Here is a 17,417-nt window from a genome sequence, read left to right as displayed (position 1 = left end):
CATCAAACAATCAAGGTAAGTTTTAAGTTAACTCGAAGATTTTGCTTTTTTTTAAGAGATTTGATGGAGGGAACTGTAACTGCTAAGGTCTTATTGTCTCGAAATCGAAGTGAAGGAAGACAGGATAAGAGAAAGCCAGCCGTTCCGAGAACGAACATTATCTGTTGAGGATAAAATCTGCCCAGGAGCGGGAATTGACCCATTAGTTATTAGTGGATGTGCCTACATTACAATTATAATTTATATCGCTCTATAACTAAGTTATCATTGGTGGATGTGTCCATATCACTTCTCTTTGAAGTTGTGACTATTCAATTTCTGCAAGCGTCCATGCACACTCGCGATCATCAAGAATACAAACCGAGGGCGTCAGTTAATTAATTTACTTGTTAACTACATCACCACCTGTTAAAACAATGCGCCCCGAGATCGCCCAAAGTCGGCACTGGTTGTTCAACAAATGATAATTGATATGTCTCGTCATAAGTAGATTCAATAATAAATAAGCATCAGTATTCCAGACTTCAGTAGTTCACAGGATTTCAGCTCGAATCGTCCCATTCTCTTCTATCCCCTCAATTCATTACTTGCTATAACAAGTAATTCGTTTTTTAGTGGTAGAATTCTCCTAAAAGGAGTTGCTCCATCCAACCCCTTTTTGCGTCCAAATCCCTTGGTGTATTTAAGTGAACATTAATAATTATCTTACTTCTTGTGTCCAATTTTTTTTACGTTTATTTACGGGAATTCCCATTGTACATACATAAATGTGGTGTAACAACACTAATTAGTTCATTATTTCCTACTGTTTCTAGAGAACTGTCAATCCTACAGTTTCTAGACAACTGAACATCCACCTTGTCGCGTTGTATTCAATCAACTTATTATGTCCTGTAATAATTTCTAGAGAATCTTCGATTCTACAGTTTCCAGGCGATTCTCGTGTTTGAAAATATTCGGGTATCTGTGTAGTCTGTGTGCAGAATCAATTAACATTCTCCGAGTATTTAACGTGAACTCGTGTTGATAACGTAAATTCCGTTCTATCCTACGACAATATTCATTGCGTGAGTTTCCTTCGCGGGTTTTAGTCGATTTTTGGACTGTGCCCTAGCCTGTGTGTTACGTACAGAAGTTGGTGTTTCTGCCACAGTTTTGATGTATTGTCGTACTGACACTTTTTATTTCTGGTAAGTTCAAGTGAAAAGTTTTTCTTATAATTTTGTTTGACCTAATATAAAAGATATAGTACCTAACATAACACGAAATCCATGGTTCATTAACCATGGTAAAACGGGATATTTTTTTTAATTGTTAAAATATTTATTTAGGTATTCGTTTATTTCTTTATTTGAGCCTCGAAGAGTGCAAAGTTGGGAGTGAGATTTTCTTCCCTCAGATTTCACTAGCTCCCCAATTTTCCTCACTAGACTGAAGGCATATTGAAATGGTCAGCAGCACGTAATGTGCCCACACGGTTAGCTATGTACACACCAACCACGCTCTTTTTTGCTCCCTTCTCTGGGCTCAATTGGCTTTTAACGTGTGTTCACACATAGTCGACCGGTCCACAGTGGGCCAGAAAGCAAATTTAGGGGGACAAAAATAAAAAAAAATGAAGTTTTTATTTTGATGACAACGGACCCATATATTGATAGTCAACCCTTCAATGCATCTTGACCTGTTTTAATAATGGGAGTATGCTATACGTTATACTAGAGGGAGTGTTATTATTTTTCTTCTACAAGAAAACCAACGTACTGAGATAATAGTAAACTATACCTAAAATAAAATTATTGCATTGAATAAATATTTTGTCACCTACCTACCTACCAACATTATCTCTTCTTTATATTACAATACGGCGCGAACGACTTGCATAAAACATAGTCAAAGCGCCTGATAGAAATAGAAAAAGTATTTGTATTCCTAACTGACTCCTAATAACATCTAGGGGCTTAAAACTATGAAAAACTATATTTACATAGTCTTATCTTCTGTATGATACTACTTATGAAAGGTATTCTTGGGTCGTATAAATTAATATAGTTATGTAGATTCTACTATAAAGATACGACACTTTGTTTATTTTTCTTCTACAAGAAAACCAACGTACTGAGATAATAGTAAACTATACCTAAAATAAAATTATTGCATTGAATAAATATTTTGTTACCTACCTACTACCAACATTATCTCTTCTTTATATTACAATACGACGCGAACGACTTGCATAAAACATAGTCAAAGCGCCTGATAGAAATAGAAAAAAATATTTGTATTCCTAACTGACTCTTAATAACATCTAAGGGCTTAAAACTATGAAAAACTATATTTACATAGTCTTATCTTCTGTATGATACTATTTATGAAAGGTATTCTTGGGTCGTATAAATTAATATAGTTATGTAGATCTACTATAAAGATACGACACTTTGCCAGGGTAAGACTGGACCTTTGTTTGTTGAATAGGGCTTTTAGGTCACCGTATAACTGCTAAGGTTTTTAGTGACGAGATTTTACCCTCCCTTAGGCGACAGGCTACCTGCTCCTCATACTAACCTCACTCAGCCTGAGTGGGGCCGGGAAAAGCCAACAGCACGAGATTGGTGGTCACCTATCCAGATACCAACAACGCGTAACGTTGCTTAACTTCAGTGATCCTTCGGGAACTGGTCCATTCAACGTGCCATGGCCGCTGGCGCTGGCTAGACTAAACCTATTTGGTCAATTATGGCATTGATAGAGATTGGTGGTCACCTATCCAGATACCAACAACGCGTAACGTTGCTTAACTTCAGTGATCCTTCGGGAACTGGTCCATTCAACGTGCTATGGCCGCTGGCGCTGGCTAGACTAAACCACCTATTTGGTCAATTATGGCATTGATGTATTTTATCAGTTTATCACCTAATACAAATTTGTACAGTTTGGATACTATTTACACTTCTTTTCTCTTTCGTCTCTTCTCAATTGACAGGTAACAGGTCTTGGTAGGCCGGCCTCTTCTTTTTCGACTTCACACACCTTCCCTTGTAGCAAATTTCAGTCTCGAGAGAAATTTCTGTGGTGGTAGATGTACCCAGAACTTTGGAGTGAGTGGTACCACTGGGGAGTTCCGTGGTGATGGCCACATCATACTCTTCAGTTGGCACTTCTGAGTCCGGAGAACCTGGGAAAAGCAGAAACACGGGAAGGTGAAAAAGATACCCTATGTGACTACCTATTTTAAACCCTGGGAGAAGAATGAACTGAATATGGATCACTCAAAGAAACCTCAAAATCTAACGAAAATCGTACAAACTAATGGGGTGAAGTGCCTATGATTAAAATTTGGATACAACATGTTGGGCCAAGCATTATTATTTAATTGACTTCCTAAGGTCGATTTTCCTTCAACAACCTAAATATCTACTACAAGGAGATACCTACAAATATGGTGCTAGGTAGTTAATCTAATAAAGTGAGACATAGAAGCACCTGAGAGTAACCAAATGACGTTCATACTTGGGTAGGTAATTATTACTAAACGTTGAAGTTTTACAATCATATTCTTTACAGATATAATAATTACAACTTGTCCTGCTGCTACTTACTTGTCGTGATCTCCGGAGCCTCCTCAAAGGAATATGAAAAGCATTGAAAACATTGCAAGGATAAGGTCGGACAAAGAAATTCGTTCAAATGATAGTTTGGTATCAACAAATGGAACTGTTAGCAAAGATATCAATGGTAATTGTGATACAGTAATCAGAGATTTAGACAAACAAAGCACTTCAAAGGAATATGAAAAGCATTGAAAACATTGCAAGGATAAGGTCGGACAAAGAAATTCGTTCAAATGATAGTTTGGTATCAACAAATAAAACTGTTAGCAAAGATATCAATGATAATTGTGATACAGTACTCAGAGATTTAGACAAACATACCACCATTCTCAACAAAGGTGCAAACACTCATAGTGATGCTGATATGAAAGATGTAGCACTTGGTAGCACTGTTCCCAACAACGATGTCAACCAATATGATCCAAGGGAAAAGAAAAACTCCATCTCTGTTTCCATACATGAAGAAATCAGGAAATCCTTCTCCAGAACCCGATCCTTATCTGTGACTGTGATCAAAAATATCTTCAAGAAGTCCAAAACTTTCCATAATAGTTCGGATACATTGATCTCATCTCGATCCACTAAACCTGCTGATGCTGTGATTCCTAACTTTATCTTCAAATATCACACGGAGGATGTGGATGATCCATTGCCTCAGTCTGCCAAGGTGGGCTGGTTTAGACAATGCTGCACAGCTTTCTCAAGTGAGTATTCTTTTTGCAGGAATATTTGCTCAATACTCCTTATGAAAATTTCTTTGGTGTTTAGGTTGTACTTCCCTATAGTCATATTAGGCATAAGATGTATATAGTTTTTAATAGATAGTAATTACCTACTCGTACTTACAATGGGTAGGTATTAGATATCAATTTCCAATAAAGATAAAATGAATGCACATTGCATCAGATCTGTCTTTATCTACGGCTTGATTTCGCGAAACACACCCGTTTCGTTGTTTCTGATTGTGAATTGATCACATAAGCATCTCACACCTGACCTAAGAAATGGAGATAACCCAAATATAGATACTATGACGATCATCTTTAATCTCCTCTCACAACTCATGAGAGGTAATCTTATCAGCTTGACTGTCAATGTCTTTGCCTTTTATCTCGAGTTCATTTATGCCATTTTTCCGATCTAAATACCTACCTGGCCCATCAGTCTCAATAGACCTCTTGGGTTGTTGGTTTTAGTTTCTAGAACGATTTTTATCTAGAATATTTCCAACACGTGCACTGAAGTGGGATTTGAAATCTATCAATACATTAATTTTTGCAATAAATTATTGATTTATTCAAGGGGATGTCAATGAATAAATCTGCTACTTACCTATTGCTTCCTATTATAATTTTGTTTTCTTTAATCTTTTTGTTTGCTTGTTTCAGTGGGCCTGAACACCCTGGTATGTGGTATCCTGTTGGGGTTGATGTCTTCCAATGACTCCATCATGATGACACTTCAGTTCAGTAGTCATGCAACACAACGGGACCTTCTGCTCATCTGGCTGAAATATGCATTTCTAATAGGTTCCTTTGTAAGTTGTTTCTTTTGGTGGCAAATCATCAACTACTTTGGAAGGAGAGTTACCAATTTACTGTGTAGTTTATTGTTACTTGTAAGTTTCATTATGTTCCTAGTCTCACAAGATTTTATCCACGTTATGTTGGGCTTTGCGTTAGGTGGCATTATTAGTTCTAGTTGTTTCATCAATAGTTACTTTTATCTCCCTGAATGTGTAGAGGAAAAAATGTTCATCCCCACGAGTGTTATATTCATATCCATGATGTTCATAGGAATTTACTTAACCAATATCATTCTCATGTGGTTTAGCTTTCATCACTTAGTTTATGTTTCAATAGTTTTCTTGTGCTTATCAATTGTATCTGTGTTTTTACTTCCAGAATCTCCTGCATTTTATTTTAAGAAGAATGATGTTGAGAATGCTCGCAAATCAATAACCTGGTTCAAAGATAGGGAAAATGAAATTTTGGTTTCCTATGAAATGACCATCGTTTTATCTAAATTTACAGAGAAAAATAAATCTTTAAGTTGGTCTTGTTTTACATCTAAAGCAAATATTAACGCTCTGTACTTGAGTCTTCTCCTTATGTTTGCTACTGCATTAAACACGTGTGTGTTCTTTAAATTACATCCCCTCATTTCATATTTGTTTACTGAAAATTTGACAACAATTGGTGTGAATAGTATTATTTTCATTTTGCCGATCTCAATTATAATTTGTTTAATCAAAGTTCTTGTCGATTGTAAAAGGAAGAAGTTATTGGTAACGAGTTATTCGCTGGCAACGGTTTCCCTGACTTTACTGAGCATCTGTTGGAACTTGGTTTCATTTCGTCGTCCAGGGGAAGATGTTGAGCAAATGTTCATTGATTGGCTGATCTTGCTCAGCTTTGTTTTGTTTAATGTGTCTGTAGGTATATAGGTACTTACAATGAAATCACCCTGAACAAAACGTGTGTTTGGATGGGTGACCATCTCTAGCTCTACACTTATGTAGAGGTGTAATGTTTTTGTTTGTGTTTTTCCCCCTAAGAAAAATAGTTGATTAAATACCGATCAAAAAGACAAGTTAAATTAAAACAAGTTAAATTAAATCCCCGCCCATTAGCCTCAGCAGAGGAAAATTGTTGGCCAAGAACACTCACCTTTTTCCCTGTTGCAGGATCATATGCTTTCTTCCCTTCAGTTGATTTATCCAATATTGACTTGTCATCCACATTGGATGCTTCCAGATTTGTCTCTTCTGTTCTGAACCCAGTGTTTCGGGAATTGATTGTGTCTAGTTGTGAATCGTAGTTGGTGGATACGGGCGTGTCTTGATGCGTGTTGTCAGATTCAGCGAATCCTGAGTGAAGTTTTTTAGACGAGAACTTTCTAGTCTCAAATTGAGAAACTGAGCCTTGATCATTGGTGGAGTACGAGGCTTGGTCAGATGACGTTACAGCAGAGTTTTGTGAGAAATCAATGTTTGAAGTTGGACTTGTTATTTCATAACTTTGACTTTTCTGGATTGAGAATTGGTCGATAGCATTTTCTTCAGTTTTTGAAATTTTGTTTTGATCTTCAAGAGAGCCAAGGACATCGTTGCCTTGAGCTGATGGATTGAAGCTGCTTACATAACTACCCCAATCAACACTGGTGTTTTCTTCTATACGAGGGGGTGGTTCTGTATGATCTGAAACACTAGTGGTCTCAGGAGTAGTTGATGTTGAGGGTCTTCTCGCACGGTGTCTTGTCACTCTCTCTCCTGGAGCGGACGTAGTTCTTGCTCTAGGTCTGTAGGACCGAGTACTAGAAACATATTGAGGAGTTGTTTCAACATCCACATTTGAGGACTCGGTTGAAGTTGAAGCTCTTTCATATGCCTTGATGGGTCTTCTTCTTTTAAAGGTACCGTATTTTCCTACATCGATTTTTGTTGATGCGTGCTCTGTGCTTGTTGATTGAATTTCAGAATTTTCAGTCACTTGATTGTAGGCATTTTGATTTGTGATGGAAGAGAAGTGGGCGGGTATGTTTTCGTCTACAGCTTCAGTGCTTGTGCTGGTTCTGTATTGACCTCTGTTTCCTAATCTCTGTCTGTTTCTGTACTTGTTTTTATTTCTCAGAGGCTTTTCTGTCTCAACGGCATCCGTTTTTTCTCCGTTGTCATGTACTGGTGTATTTTCATAAGAATTACCAGTGTTTTGCAATTTTTGTCTATATTTATGTCTTTTTTCACTAAAGTTTGGCTTCTTTGTATATTCTTGATCGTTACTCGAAACGGATTGTTGAGGTGTAGCTTCAGTCTGAGGTGTTGTTTGAGTATAAATGGGTGACTGACTTGTTTCAATTGTGTTCTGTTGGGCAGTATAGAATGACTGTTCCACTCTTGCTGGTAGTGTTGTTGGTGTTTCAGTCGAAACAGTTGTTCTTTCCTGAGGAATATAGGTTTCTTTCTGTATTACTTGGTTGAAAAATTGGTTGATACCTTGGAAGTTTGAATAGTTTGGAGTTTGTTGGGTAAATGTGGGAGTAGTTTCAATATTTTCCGTTTTAGGGTAGTTTTCTGTTGGTTTTTCTTCAAAAAGAGGAACTACAGTGTTGTCTACTATCTCTGGTTGGTAATAGGTCTCACTTGCAGTTTGATATTCCTTTGGTTTTTCTGTCGGATAATTTTCGTTTTTGGGAGTAAATGTTTCCTCAAACCGAGTGCCGATGTGGTTACTTTGAGGTCTTTCTGAGTTGTAGACCGGCTTTTGTGGTTCATTATAATCAGAAACAAATGTTGCTTGTGTGGTTGCTTGAATCTCTCCTGAATTTTTAGGGAGTCCTCTGTACAATGGCTTTCTATTCCTCCTTGGGTTGTAATTTGGAGGAGGGGTTGAAGATTTGTATTGTTGTTTTGGCGTTGTAGTTTTTCTTCGTGGTATGTACACAGTAGTACTTTCAACTTGAGCTGGTGCTTCTGTTGTCAAATCATACTGGGCCTGTTGAGAAACAACGTTTTCGTTATTTTGGTGGACATTGGGTTGGTTGGCAAAGTCACTGGTTTGAGGAGGTTCGAACGAATTTTGTTGGTTATAGATTTGATCCTGTGGCTGATTATTGAATTGAGGTTGGTTTACTTCGAAAGTATTTTCTGGAACAAGCTGTGGTGCCTGAGGTTGTGTTGTAAATTCCTGTTCTCTTTGGGTTGTGAAATCTGGTTGTCTTAGATTTGTGAATTCTGGTTGCCTTTGATTTGTGAATTCTGGTTGCCTTTGATTTGTGAATTCTGGTTGCCTTTGATTAGTGAATGAGGTTCGAACGAATTTTGTTGGTTATAGATTTGATCCTGTGGCTGATTATTGAATTGAGGTTGGTTTACTTCGAAAGTATTTTCTGGGACAAACTGTGGTGCCTGAGGTTGTGTTGTAAATTCCTGTTCTCTTTGAGTTGTGAAATCTGGTTGTCTTTGATTTGTGAATTCTGGTTGCCTTTGATTTGTGAATTCTGGTTGCCTTTGATTAGTGAACTCTGGTTGCCTTTGATTTGTGAATTCTGGTTGCCTTTGATTGGTGAATTCTGGTTGTCTCTGATTGGCGAATTCTGGTTGTCTTTGATTGGCAAATTCTTGCTCTCTTTGATTATTTGCCTTGAACTGATCTTTCTCAAATTGATAGGTGATTTGTTGACCTTCAAATTGTGGAATAGAAGGAAGAGGCGCTGTAATTTCTCCTTGTTTTATATCGAACTGAGATGAAACTGAATTGAACTGCGGTTGTTGAACTTCGAATTGGGGTGTTCCAGCAGTAAACTGAGGCTTCAATGGTGTTTGCGGAGGATTAAACTGAGGCTGGACATTGAATTGTTGTTTTGCGTCAAAAGATTGTTCAGAAAATTGTTGCTGTCCTACCCTGAATTCTTCTTGTTTCACACCTTGCGGCTGATTTACATTGAATTCGGGTTGCTTTTCTACAAATTGAGGTTTGATATCAGCGGGAGGTTGTGTGAATTGAACATTTTGTACTTCTTCAAAAGGTGGTAAACTGTTGATGGTTGGTTTTCTTGTAAACTGTTGCTCTTGGAATTCAAACTGTGGACGGCTTGTCTCAAATGTTGGTGGGTTAGTTTCAAAGGAAGGAGCAGTTGTAAATTGCTTGAAGGTGGATGGCAATGGAGTTGTTGATGAAATCTCGTTTGATTTTGTTTCTTGGTAAAAGTTGGGAGAGCTTGACAAAGTTACTTGTGTATTGTCAGAGAAAGCTTTTTGGGTTGACAAGTCAAAAGAACTGAAAGGAACTTTGGTGGATGGTTTTTCTAAAGCTTCCTTGAAAATGGTTGAATTGGAGATGACAACTGATCCTATATGAGGGGCGGGGAAGGGTACTTTAGAGTAGCCTGGTGGTGGTTTGAAGTTCAATGGAGCAACGAAGAAAGGTAAATTGGCTATTTTTCTCTCTATTCTGTTACTTTCTAATGAAGACAGGTATGGCAAGTCAAATTTAACGTATCCTTTGGGAGGATCTAAGCTTGATGGCCCAACAAATACTATTGGTGATTGTTCTTCAACTTGGTCCAAGACTGGAATCGTTTTGGCTTCTTTTAAAATGCTCAAGACATCTGTTACTTTTGAATTTTCGTTTCTTTCCATGTACACAGCGAGAGGAGGTTGATGAGGAGGTGGATTTTGTGGTAGTGTTGGTACAGGAATAGGTGTATATTGAACCTGATTTGTAAATGTTGGTGCTGGTGTTTGTGATGATGCAAATTGGTTGAATGTTGGTGTAGTTTGTCTTATTTCATTAGAGGGCACAGCTGATTGTTGAGCAAATTCAAATCGGTTTTGATTTTCGTTCCGAATGAATGATGGAGGTGGGGGTGGTTGATTTTGGGGCGGTGTAAATGTCTGGAAACCAGGGTGTCTGAAGTTTTGTTCAAATCCGGAACTGAATTTGGTATCACCAATCTGTTGGAATTGAAAGGATGATGGATTACTGAATTGGGGTGGTATGGAGGATTTTGTGGTAGTGTTGGTACAGGAATAGGTGTATATTGAACCTGATTTGTAAATGTTGGTGCTGGTGTTTGTGATGATGCAAATTGGTTGAATGTTGGTGTAGTTTGTCTTATTTCATTAGAGGGCACAGCTGATTGTTGAGCAAATTCAAATCGGTTTTGATTTTCGTTCCGAATGAATGATGGAGGTGGGGGTGGTTGATTGCAATAATAGTAGTAGCCTACTGCTGGAGTAAAGGGACTTTTCAGTCCTATGCGAGCAGTATAAATAAGCACTATTATTATTATTGATGTTTTTTATACAAAACGAAATATTGAATCTTCCCTATAGGTGGCTACGTCTGATCTGATGAGAACCTCAGGCTATGAAGTAGATATCCAAGCAGGTTGCATGTTCACATACGTTTTGTACTTAAAACTTACCAAGTACCGCATAACTTTACTGTTCAAGCGGTGAGATACCAACGAATGGAAATTAACACGTGATTATAGAAGGTACTTAAGTTGTACTTGAGTGAGACGCTTAACTTTCTCCTCAGCAAAGTTCCCGCCAAAGCAGTAATTTCAGATGTCAAAAAATAATTACAAGACCTAAAACGTGTAGCTACTAATTTGAGTGTATTTATTCGCGGTGAGGTATCTATTAGTAGGTATATTTACCTGTCAAACTGTGACTGTCTGACTGTTTACATATTGCTGTAGTATTATCTAACCCTTAGAATCCTTAAATATACTACCTAATTATCACAGTATTTACATGTTTATTCCAGCCTTATGAAGTTATGATACATAAGACACAAGCCCTAGGTAATAATTATATTCGTTAGAAATGATAACTATCAACTTTATTTTCATCTTTTCATGTAGGATCGTGAGAACCTTTGCGTTGGATTGATTTTGATTCAAGTTTTTGCAAAACAATTATACATATTAGATAAGAATTCTGAGGGTTTAAGACTGGAATCTTTCATTTTAATGTTTCCAATTTTATTGGTAGGTACCTACCATTAATAATTAACTGAGAGGGTGGTATGCCGTTGAAGTTCTGTTTTGGTTCCCTCTGATTCAATTGTTCAGCTGGGATTGGGAATCTCTGATCTTTTATTATGCTTTGGGATGTGGGTGATAGCTGGAATGTTGGTCCTTTCTCAGAACTTTGTTTTCCAAATGGTCTTGAATCTTTCAACTTATTCTTCTGTAATGTTTCTACTGGAACGTACAATAGTTGAACCTCCTCTTTTTCATTTTGCAAAGCTCCAATTGGCACTGGTGTCACTACTCCTGGGAAGGTATTCACTTTTGGAGGTATTCTGTTGTTGAATTGAGGGGGTAGAGTTTGTGGGCGACCACTGGCAGAAGGTGGTTGAATGAAATTAAACTGAGGTCTTGGTTGATTGGGTATTGGGAAGTGAGACTGTTGTGGAGGGATGAAGAATGGTGGTTGTTGAAAAGAGAAGCTTTGATGTGTTTGAGCTGGTGGTCCTGAGAAGAACTGTTGAGATTTTTGTTCTTGGATAAATGGATTTGGTTGTCCTGATTGAAGGAAGTTTGGAGGACCATTTGCTTGCCTTAATGAAAATGGTCTATTATTTGGAAATTGAATGGAGTTTTGGCCCTTCGGTAGAGGCGATGTAAAGAATGCATCTTGGCTAGAAAGGGGCAAATTCCTAGGCTTTCCAAAGTTAGGAGGCGAAGGAAGTTTGGAGGACCATTTGCTTGCCTTAATGAAAATGGTCTATTATTTGGAAATTGAATGGAGTTTTGGCCCTTCGGTAGAGGTGATGTAAAGAATGCATCTTGGCTAGAAAGGGGCAAATTCCTAGGCTTTCCAAAGTTAGGAGGCGTCAGTAGACTAGATATGTCATCAGATTGTCCTGGTTTCTGTTCCCCTATCAGTGGTCGTTTACATGTTGGACAAGGATCAGTCACTGGCACCCAATCATCAATTCTTCTCTCGCGTTCTGATGATGCCTGTCTGCTCCATCTTGTATCCTCTGTAGCATCAGCAGCAACACTGGATATTAGGAAGATGGTGCAGCAAGCGGCTGCAATTGAGAATTGCAGCATTGCCTGAAACAGAAGAAGAAAACGAGAAATTTGTAAAAATAAATTTCGATCTCAAGGCGTAAGGAGAGGGACACTATGTTAAGTATCCGGTATCGGATGTTATTCCAAAATATTCCTGGTTTGGTTTCTTTACACGCACTCTGACCCATTGACCCCTTCTTCTAGCTCCAACCTGTAATCAGAGAAGATAAAATAATGATAAAAATAAGTATGTACCTTGGTAATTATAAATGTGTCTCTAGATGTTATTCAACCTCAATACCGTTACCTACGAAGTATTTACTCTAATATGAGGATATACTTGTTCTATTATTAGATCTGCAGTCTCTATCTGTAGGTATATAGGTACTTACAATGAAATCACCCTGAACAAAACGTGTGTTTGGATGGGTGACCATCTCTAGCTCTACATTTATGTAGAGATGTAATGTTTTTGTTTGTTTGTGTTTTTCCCCCTAAGAAAAATAGTTGATTAAATACCGATCAAAAAGAGAAGTTAAATTAAATCCCCGCCCATTAGCCTCAGCAGAGGAAAATTGTTGGCCAAGAACACTCACCTTTTTCCCTGTTGCAGGATCATATGCTTTCTTCCCTTCAGTTGCTTTATCCAATATTGACTTGTCATCCACATTGGATGCTTCCAAATTTGTCTCTTCTGTTCTGAACCCAGTGTTTCGGGAATTGATTGTATCTAGTTGTGAATCGTAGTTGGTGGATACGGGCGTGTCTTGATGCGTGTTGTCAGATTCAGCGAATCCTGAGTGAAGTTTTTTAGACGAGAACTTTCTAGTCTCAAATTGAGAAACTGATCCTTGATCATTGGTGGAGTATGAGGCTTGGTCAGATGACGTGACAGCAGAGTTTTGCGAGGAATCGATGTTTGAAACTGGACTTGTTATTTCATAACTTTGACTTTTCTGGATTGAAAATTGGTCGATAGCGTTTTCTTCAGTTTTTGAAATTTTGTTTTGATCTTCAAGAGAGCCAAGGACGTCGTTGGAATTAATGTTTAGATTTAAGTCATTTATGCATCCATCGATCATTTATGACTACATTTTTTACTGTCTTTATCCTAATAATAGTAGGTATCTTTACAAAATATGGCATAGGAAAGTATTGTTTTCGTCCGATTTCTGATCTCTGTTCATAGGTACCCATCCAAAGATAGCTTGATGTAAATAGGACGGTAGGTATAAGGTACAATTTAGGTGACCTGCCTACACATCTAGATAAAATCCATTATTTGTTTTAAAAAATACATAATTCTTCTATTGTACCCTGCGTAATAGTTCAATTTTAATTCGAAGATTAAAATTATTTGTTTTCATCACCATAATATTATCTATACGTACTATGACGGTACACCTAACAGTCATGCAATCAACCCAGTGAAATTTTATCGTTGTTTATCACTGAAAGAACCAAACCTTTCTTACTTACCAACTCCTTAATTCTTTTGTTTTATAGTATGTAATAGCAGGTATCCATTATTTGTTTTAAAAAATACATAATTCTTCTATTGTACCCTGCGTAATAGTTCAATTTTAATTCGAAGATTAAAATTATTTGTAGGTATTGTGAGTGATGCAAGTTTTTCTTTGTTCTTTCTGCAGAACATTATTCAATATCTAAGAATTGTCTGTAATATCCTTTACAGTTTTGAATTATGGACGTTGGAAGTGTTTTGGAAAAAGTATCTAAGACAAGTTCAGAGAACCTCTCAAATTCAAGGTTTTACGAAGAAAGGTTTGATCACGAAAATCAAAGTACACAACTCAATAAAATTCGGACCAAAGTTTCGTAAAAGCAATTAATGTTTAGATTTAAGTCATTTATGCATCCATCGATCATTTATGACTACATTTTTTACTGTCTTTATCCTAATAATAGTAGGTAGGTAGGTATCTTTACAAAATATGGCATAGTTTCGTTATTGTTTTCGTCCGATTTCTGATCGCTGTTCATAGGTACCCATCCAAAGATAGCTTGATGTAGGTAGGACGGTAGGTATTAAGTACAATTTAGGTGACCTTCCTACATATCTAGATAAACACCTATCTGGGTACCTGGATTAATAATTATTCGAGTTCAACTCTCAGTAAACAAACACCCACAAGTTATTTGACCTAAATAATTATTATTCGTTAATGAAATACCAGTGTTTTGCAATTTTTGTCTATATTTATGTCTTTTTTCACTAAAGTTTGGCTTCTTTGTATATTCTTGATCGTTACTCGAAACTGATTGTTGAGGTGTAGCTTCAGTCTGAGGTGTCGTTTGAGTATAAATTGGTGACTGACTTGTTTCAATTGTGTTCTGTTGGGCAGTATAGAATGACTGTTCCACTCTTGCTGGTAGTGTTGTTGGTGTTTCTGTTGAAACAGTTGTTCTTTCCTGAGGAATATAGGTTTCTGTTAATGAAACTGTTGGCATAATAGGACTTTTTAGTTTTAGCCGACAGTATAAATAAGATAGATATATTGAAATAAATAAAATAAATGTCATTATCTATCAGCTATGATTCAAACAAAATTAAGAAGTTGAGATCAAACTATGAGTCATGTTCATGAACTTAGCAATACAGTGTAGAATCGTGTGCTTGCGTACAGAGTTTTAGTAAATTGTGGACTGTCATTTAATTTTGAGATTAATAAATCAATTTAATAGATTTTCAGGCGATTCAGTTACGTCATTGGTCGATTCAGTTTCACATAACTTCCACACAGGAGCGCGATGATTGGTTATTTAGCTACAGCAATAATTTTTACCCTTTTTAGTGGATGTGTCAGATTCTCTTTTCTCTCATTTTCGAGGAGCAATTCAGCTACTTGGAATTTTAGTGGATTCTTTAGTGACGTTGCTGTTTACCCATCATTCGGCGACAAGCTACTCACATTAACCTCACTTAGTGGGGCCGGGAAAAGCCAACACGCGATTGCCCAGACGGTCACCTATCCAGATACTAACCACGCTCAGAGTTGCTTAACTTGAGTGATTCATTGGGAACTACTGTATTCATCGTGCTATCTCCGCTGCCTACCAGATCCTTACCTAAGTATTAGCTCTGATCAGTACAATTATTGGCCTAACTGCCATCACTTGATGGGATAATGTTCGTTCTCGGAACGGCTGGCTTTCTCCTATCCTGTCTTCCTTCTCTCTTCGATTTCGGGACGATAAGACCTAGCCCTCTTTCAAACCTCTTTTTTCTTAAAAAAAAAATAAAAAAAACGTATTTACATATTGTTTGTTTGTTTTTGTTTTCCACGTGGTTGCATAAGGAGTTCAACACCTCGGATATCTTGGTTTACCTTCATTGTTGTAGGTCTGACATTGGTTGCACTAAGTTCTTGGATATCAAGGTATGGGTACTGGCCATAGCTACCGGATATGGCATAAATTAAAATTAAAGCACAACTTAAATCATCATCATCATCATCATGTTTATCAATCCTAGGATTGGTTTGTAGATCGCCACTCGTCTCTATTTAGTTCAACACCTCGGATATCTTGGTTTACCTTCATTGTTGTAGGTCTGACATTGGTTGCACTAAGTTCTTGGATATCAAGGTATGGGTTCTGGCCATAGCTACCGGATATGGCATAAATTAAAATTAAAGCACAACTTAAATCATAGGTATCCGTAAATTACGAGTATGAGCATTGGATCGCTGATTCCCTGAATGAAAGAAGTGAGTTTTGTGCTTTAACTGGAAGATTTTGTATTTATATGTAGTTTGTCTTCACAAAAAGACCGCTTTGAGGCCTAGGTTTAATGGCAAACAGTTCTAAAGAATGGGTTGAGCTTATACCTACGAATCTATAATTGTTTATCACTCAAGTGTTCTCTACTAAACTTGTCATTATCTGGGTGTAATGACCTTAGCGACTCTGAGATTGACTTCAGCTACATCTTGGCTGCTGGCATCAGGACTGACCGGTTTTCTAGAGATTACTGACTAAAGATAAAGACTATTGATTAAGCAGATCACTACTACATTTATACATAAATCAATTCCGCCAGGATTTGCAGTTAAAAGAAGTTCCAGATTATATAAATGATTTAAATAACAAACTGCAGATTAATTAAATAATACCCATTTAAGTAGATTAGATATCTAGTAGTTATTTTAAATAACTCTTATTTAAGCATATGTGTGTACCTTTGCATAGGTAGAATTATGTCAATACAAGATGAGTAGCTCTTTCCTAAAGGTACCTATTTAGCTAGAAATCCCCAAGTTTTAATTAATGAAGCTTGTTTCTTGACGGACATTGGCCTCAGACTTGGCTCGACTTCTTATCTTCTTAAACTTCCTCTTTAGAATGCTTCTCAACTTCTTGGAAAATCCAAGAGTCAGGAAGGTTGTACACCTTTTAACATGAGATGAAGGAATAAATTTATTTCAACTTGGTAGTAAAACTAAACTTTAAAATGAACCCGAGTTTATTGCGACTTAAAAGCTTGTTTGCGCTCTAAGGTCTCTGAGTTATTCTGATCTTCCATTACATGCAGATGTGCAAAATAAAACACAAATTGTTGCAGTCGTACTTTCTTGAATTCTTGTGGATTATACATCGATGTTTTTTATACAAAACGAAATATTGAATCTTCCCTATAGGTGCCTACGTCTGATCTGATGAGCACCTCAGGCTATGAAGTACGTATCCAAGCAGGTTGCATGTTCACATACGTTTTGTACTTAAGACTTACCAAGTACCGCTTAACTTTACTGGCAAAGCGGTGAGATACTAACGAATGTGGAAATTAACACGTGATTGTAGAAGGTACTTAAGTTGTACTTGAGTGAGACGCTTAACTTTCTCCTCAGCAAAGTTCCCGCCAAAGCAGTAATTTCAGATGTCAAAAAATAATTACAAGACCTAAAACGTGTAGCTACTAATTTGAGTGTATTTATTCGCGGTGAGGTATCTATTAGTAGGTACCTACATACATAGGTATATTTACCTGTCAAACTGTGACTGTCTGACTGTTTACATATTGCTGTAGTATTATCTAACCCTTAGAATCCTTAGGTAACTACCTACTTATCACAGTATTTACATGTTTATTCCAGCCTTATGAAGTTATGATACATAAGACACAAGCCCTAGGTAATATATTCGTTAGAAATGAGATAACTGTCAACTTTATTTTCATCTTTTCATCATGTAGGATCGTGAGAACCTTTGCGTTGAATTGATTTTGATTCAAGTTTTTGCAAAACAATTATTATA

At 37.1% G+C, this 17,417-nt stretch overlaps 1 protein-coding gene and 1 long non-coding RNA gene across 2 annotated transcripts in view; both read right to left on the bottom strand.

Moving 5' to 3' along the window:
* Nucleotides 1-12,503, bottom strand: part of LOC103510074 — a 34,904-nt gene extending 22,401 nt beyond the window's left edge. Inside the window, exons 1-5 of the mRNA XM_026824234.1 lie at nt 12,424-12,503; nt 11,822-12,277; nt 11,118-11,669; nt 8,615-10,154; nt 6,278-8,396 (exon numbers count right to left, since the gene is read on the bottom strand). Coding sequence (XP_026680035.1) covers nt 6,278-8,396; nt 8,615-10,154; nt 11,118-11,669; nt 11,822-12,179 — 4,569 coding nt within the window. The 5' untranslated portion in view covers nt 12,180-12,277; nt 12,424-12,503. The remainder of the gene's footprint in view (nt 1-6,277; nt 8,397-8,614; nt 10,155-11,117; nt 11,670-11,821; nt 12,278-12,423) is intronic.
* LOC113467807 lies at nt 2,274-2,972 on the bottom strand. Its single transcript, XR_003391752.1, has 2 exons — nt 2,761-2,972; nt 2,274-2,617 (listed from the first exon to the last, which is right to left on the bottom strand). It is a non-coding gene; the product is annotated as an uncharacterized LOC113467807 (long non-coding RNA).
* Nucleotides 12,504-17,417: the final 4,914 nt, after the last annotated feature.

Source organism: Diaphorina citri, unplaced genomic scaffold (assembly GCF_000475195.1).
Source record: "Diaphorina citri unplaced genomic scaffold, Diaci psyllid genome assembly version 1.1 scaffold556, whole genome shotgun sequence".
Classification (NCBI taxonomy): domain Eukaryota; kingdom Metazoa; phylum Arthropoda; class Insecta; order Hemiptera; family Psyllidae; genus Diaphorina; species Diaphorina citri.
Note: the sequence above shows the minus strand (reverse complement) of the source record. Positions and strands in the feature narration are given on the sequence as shown.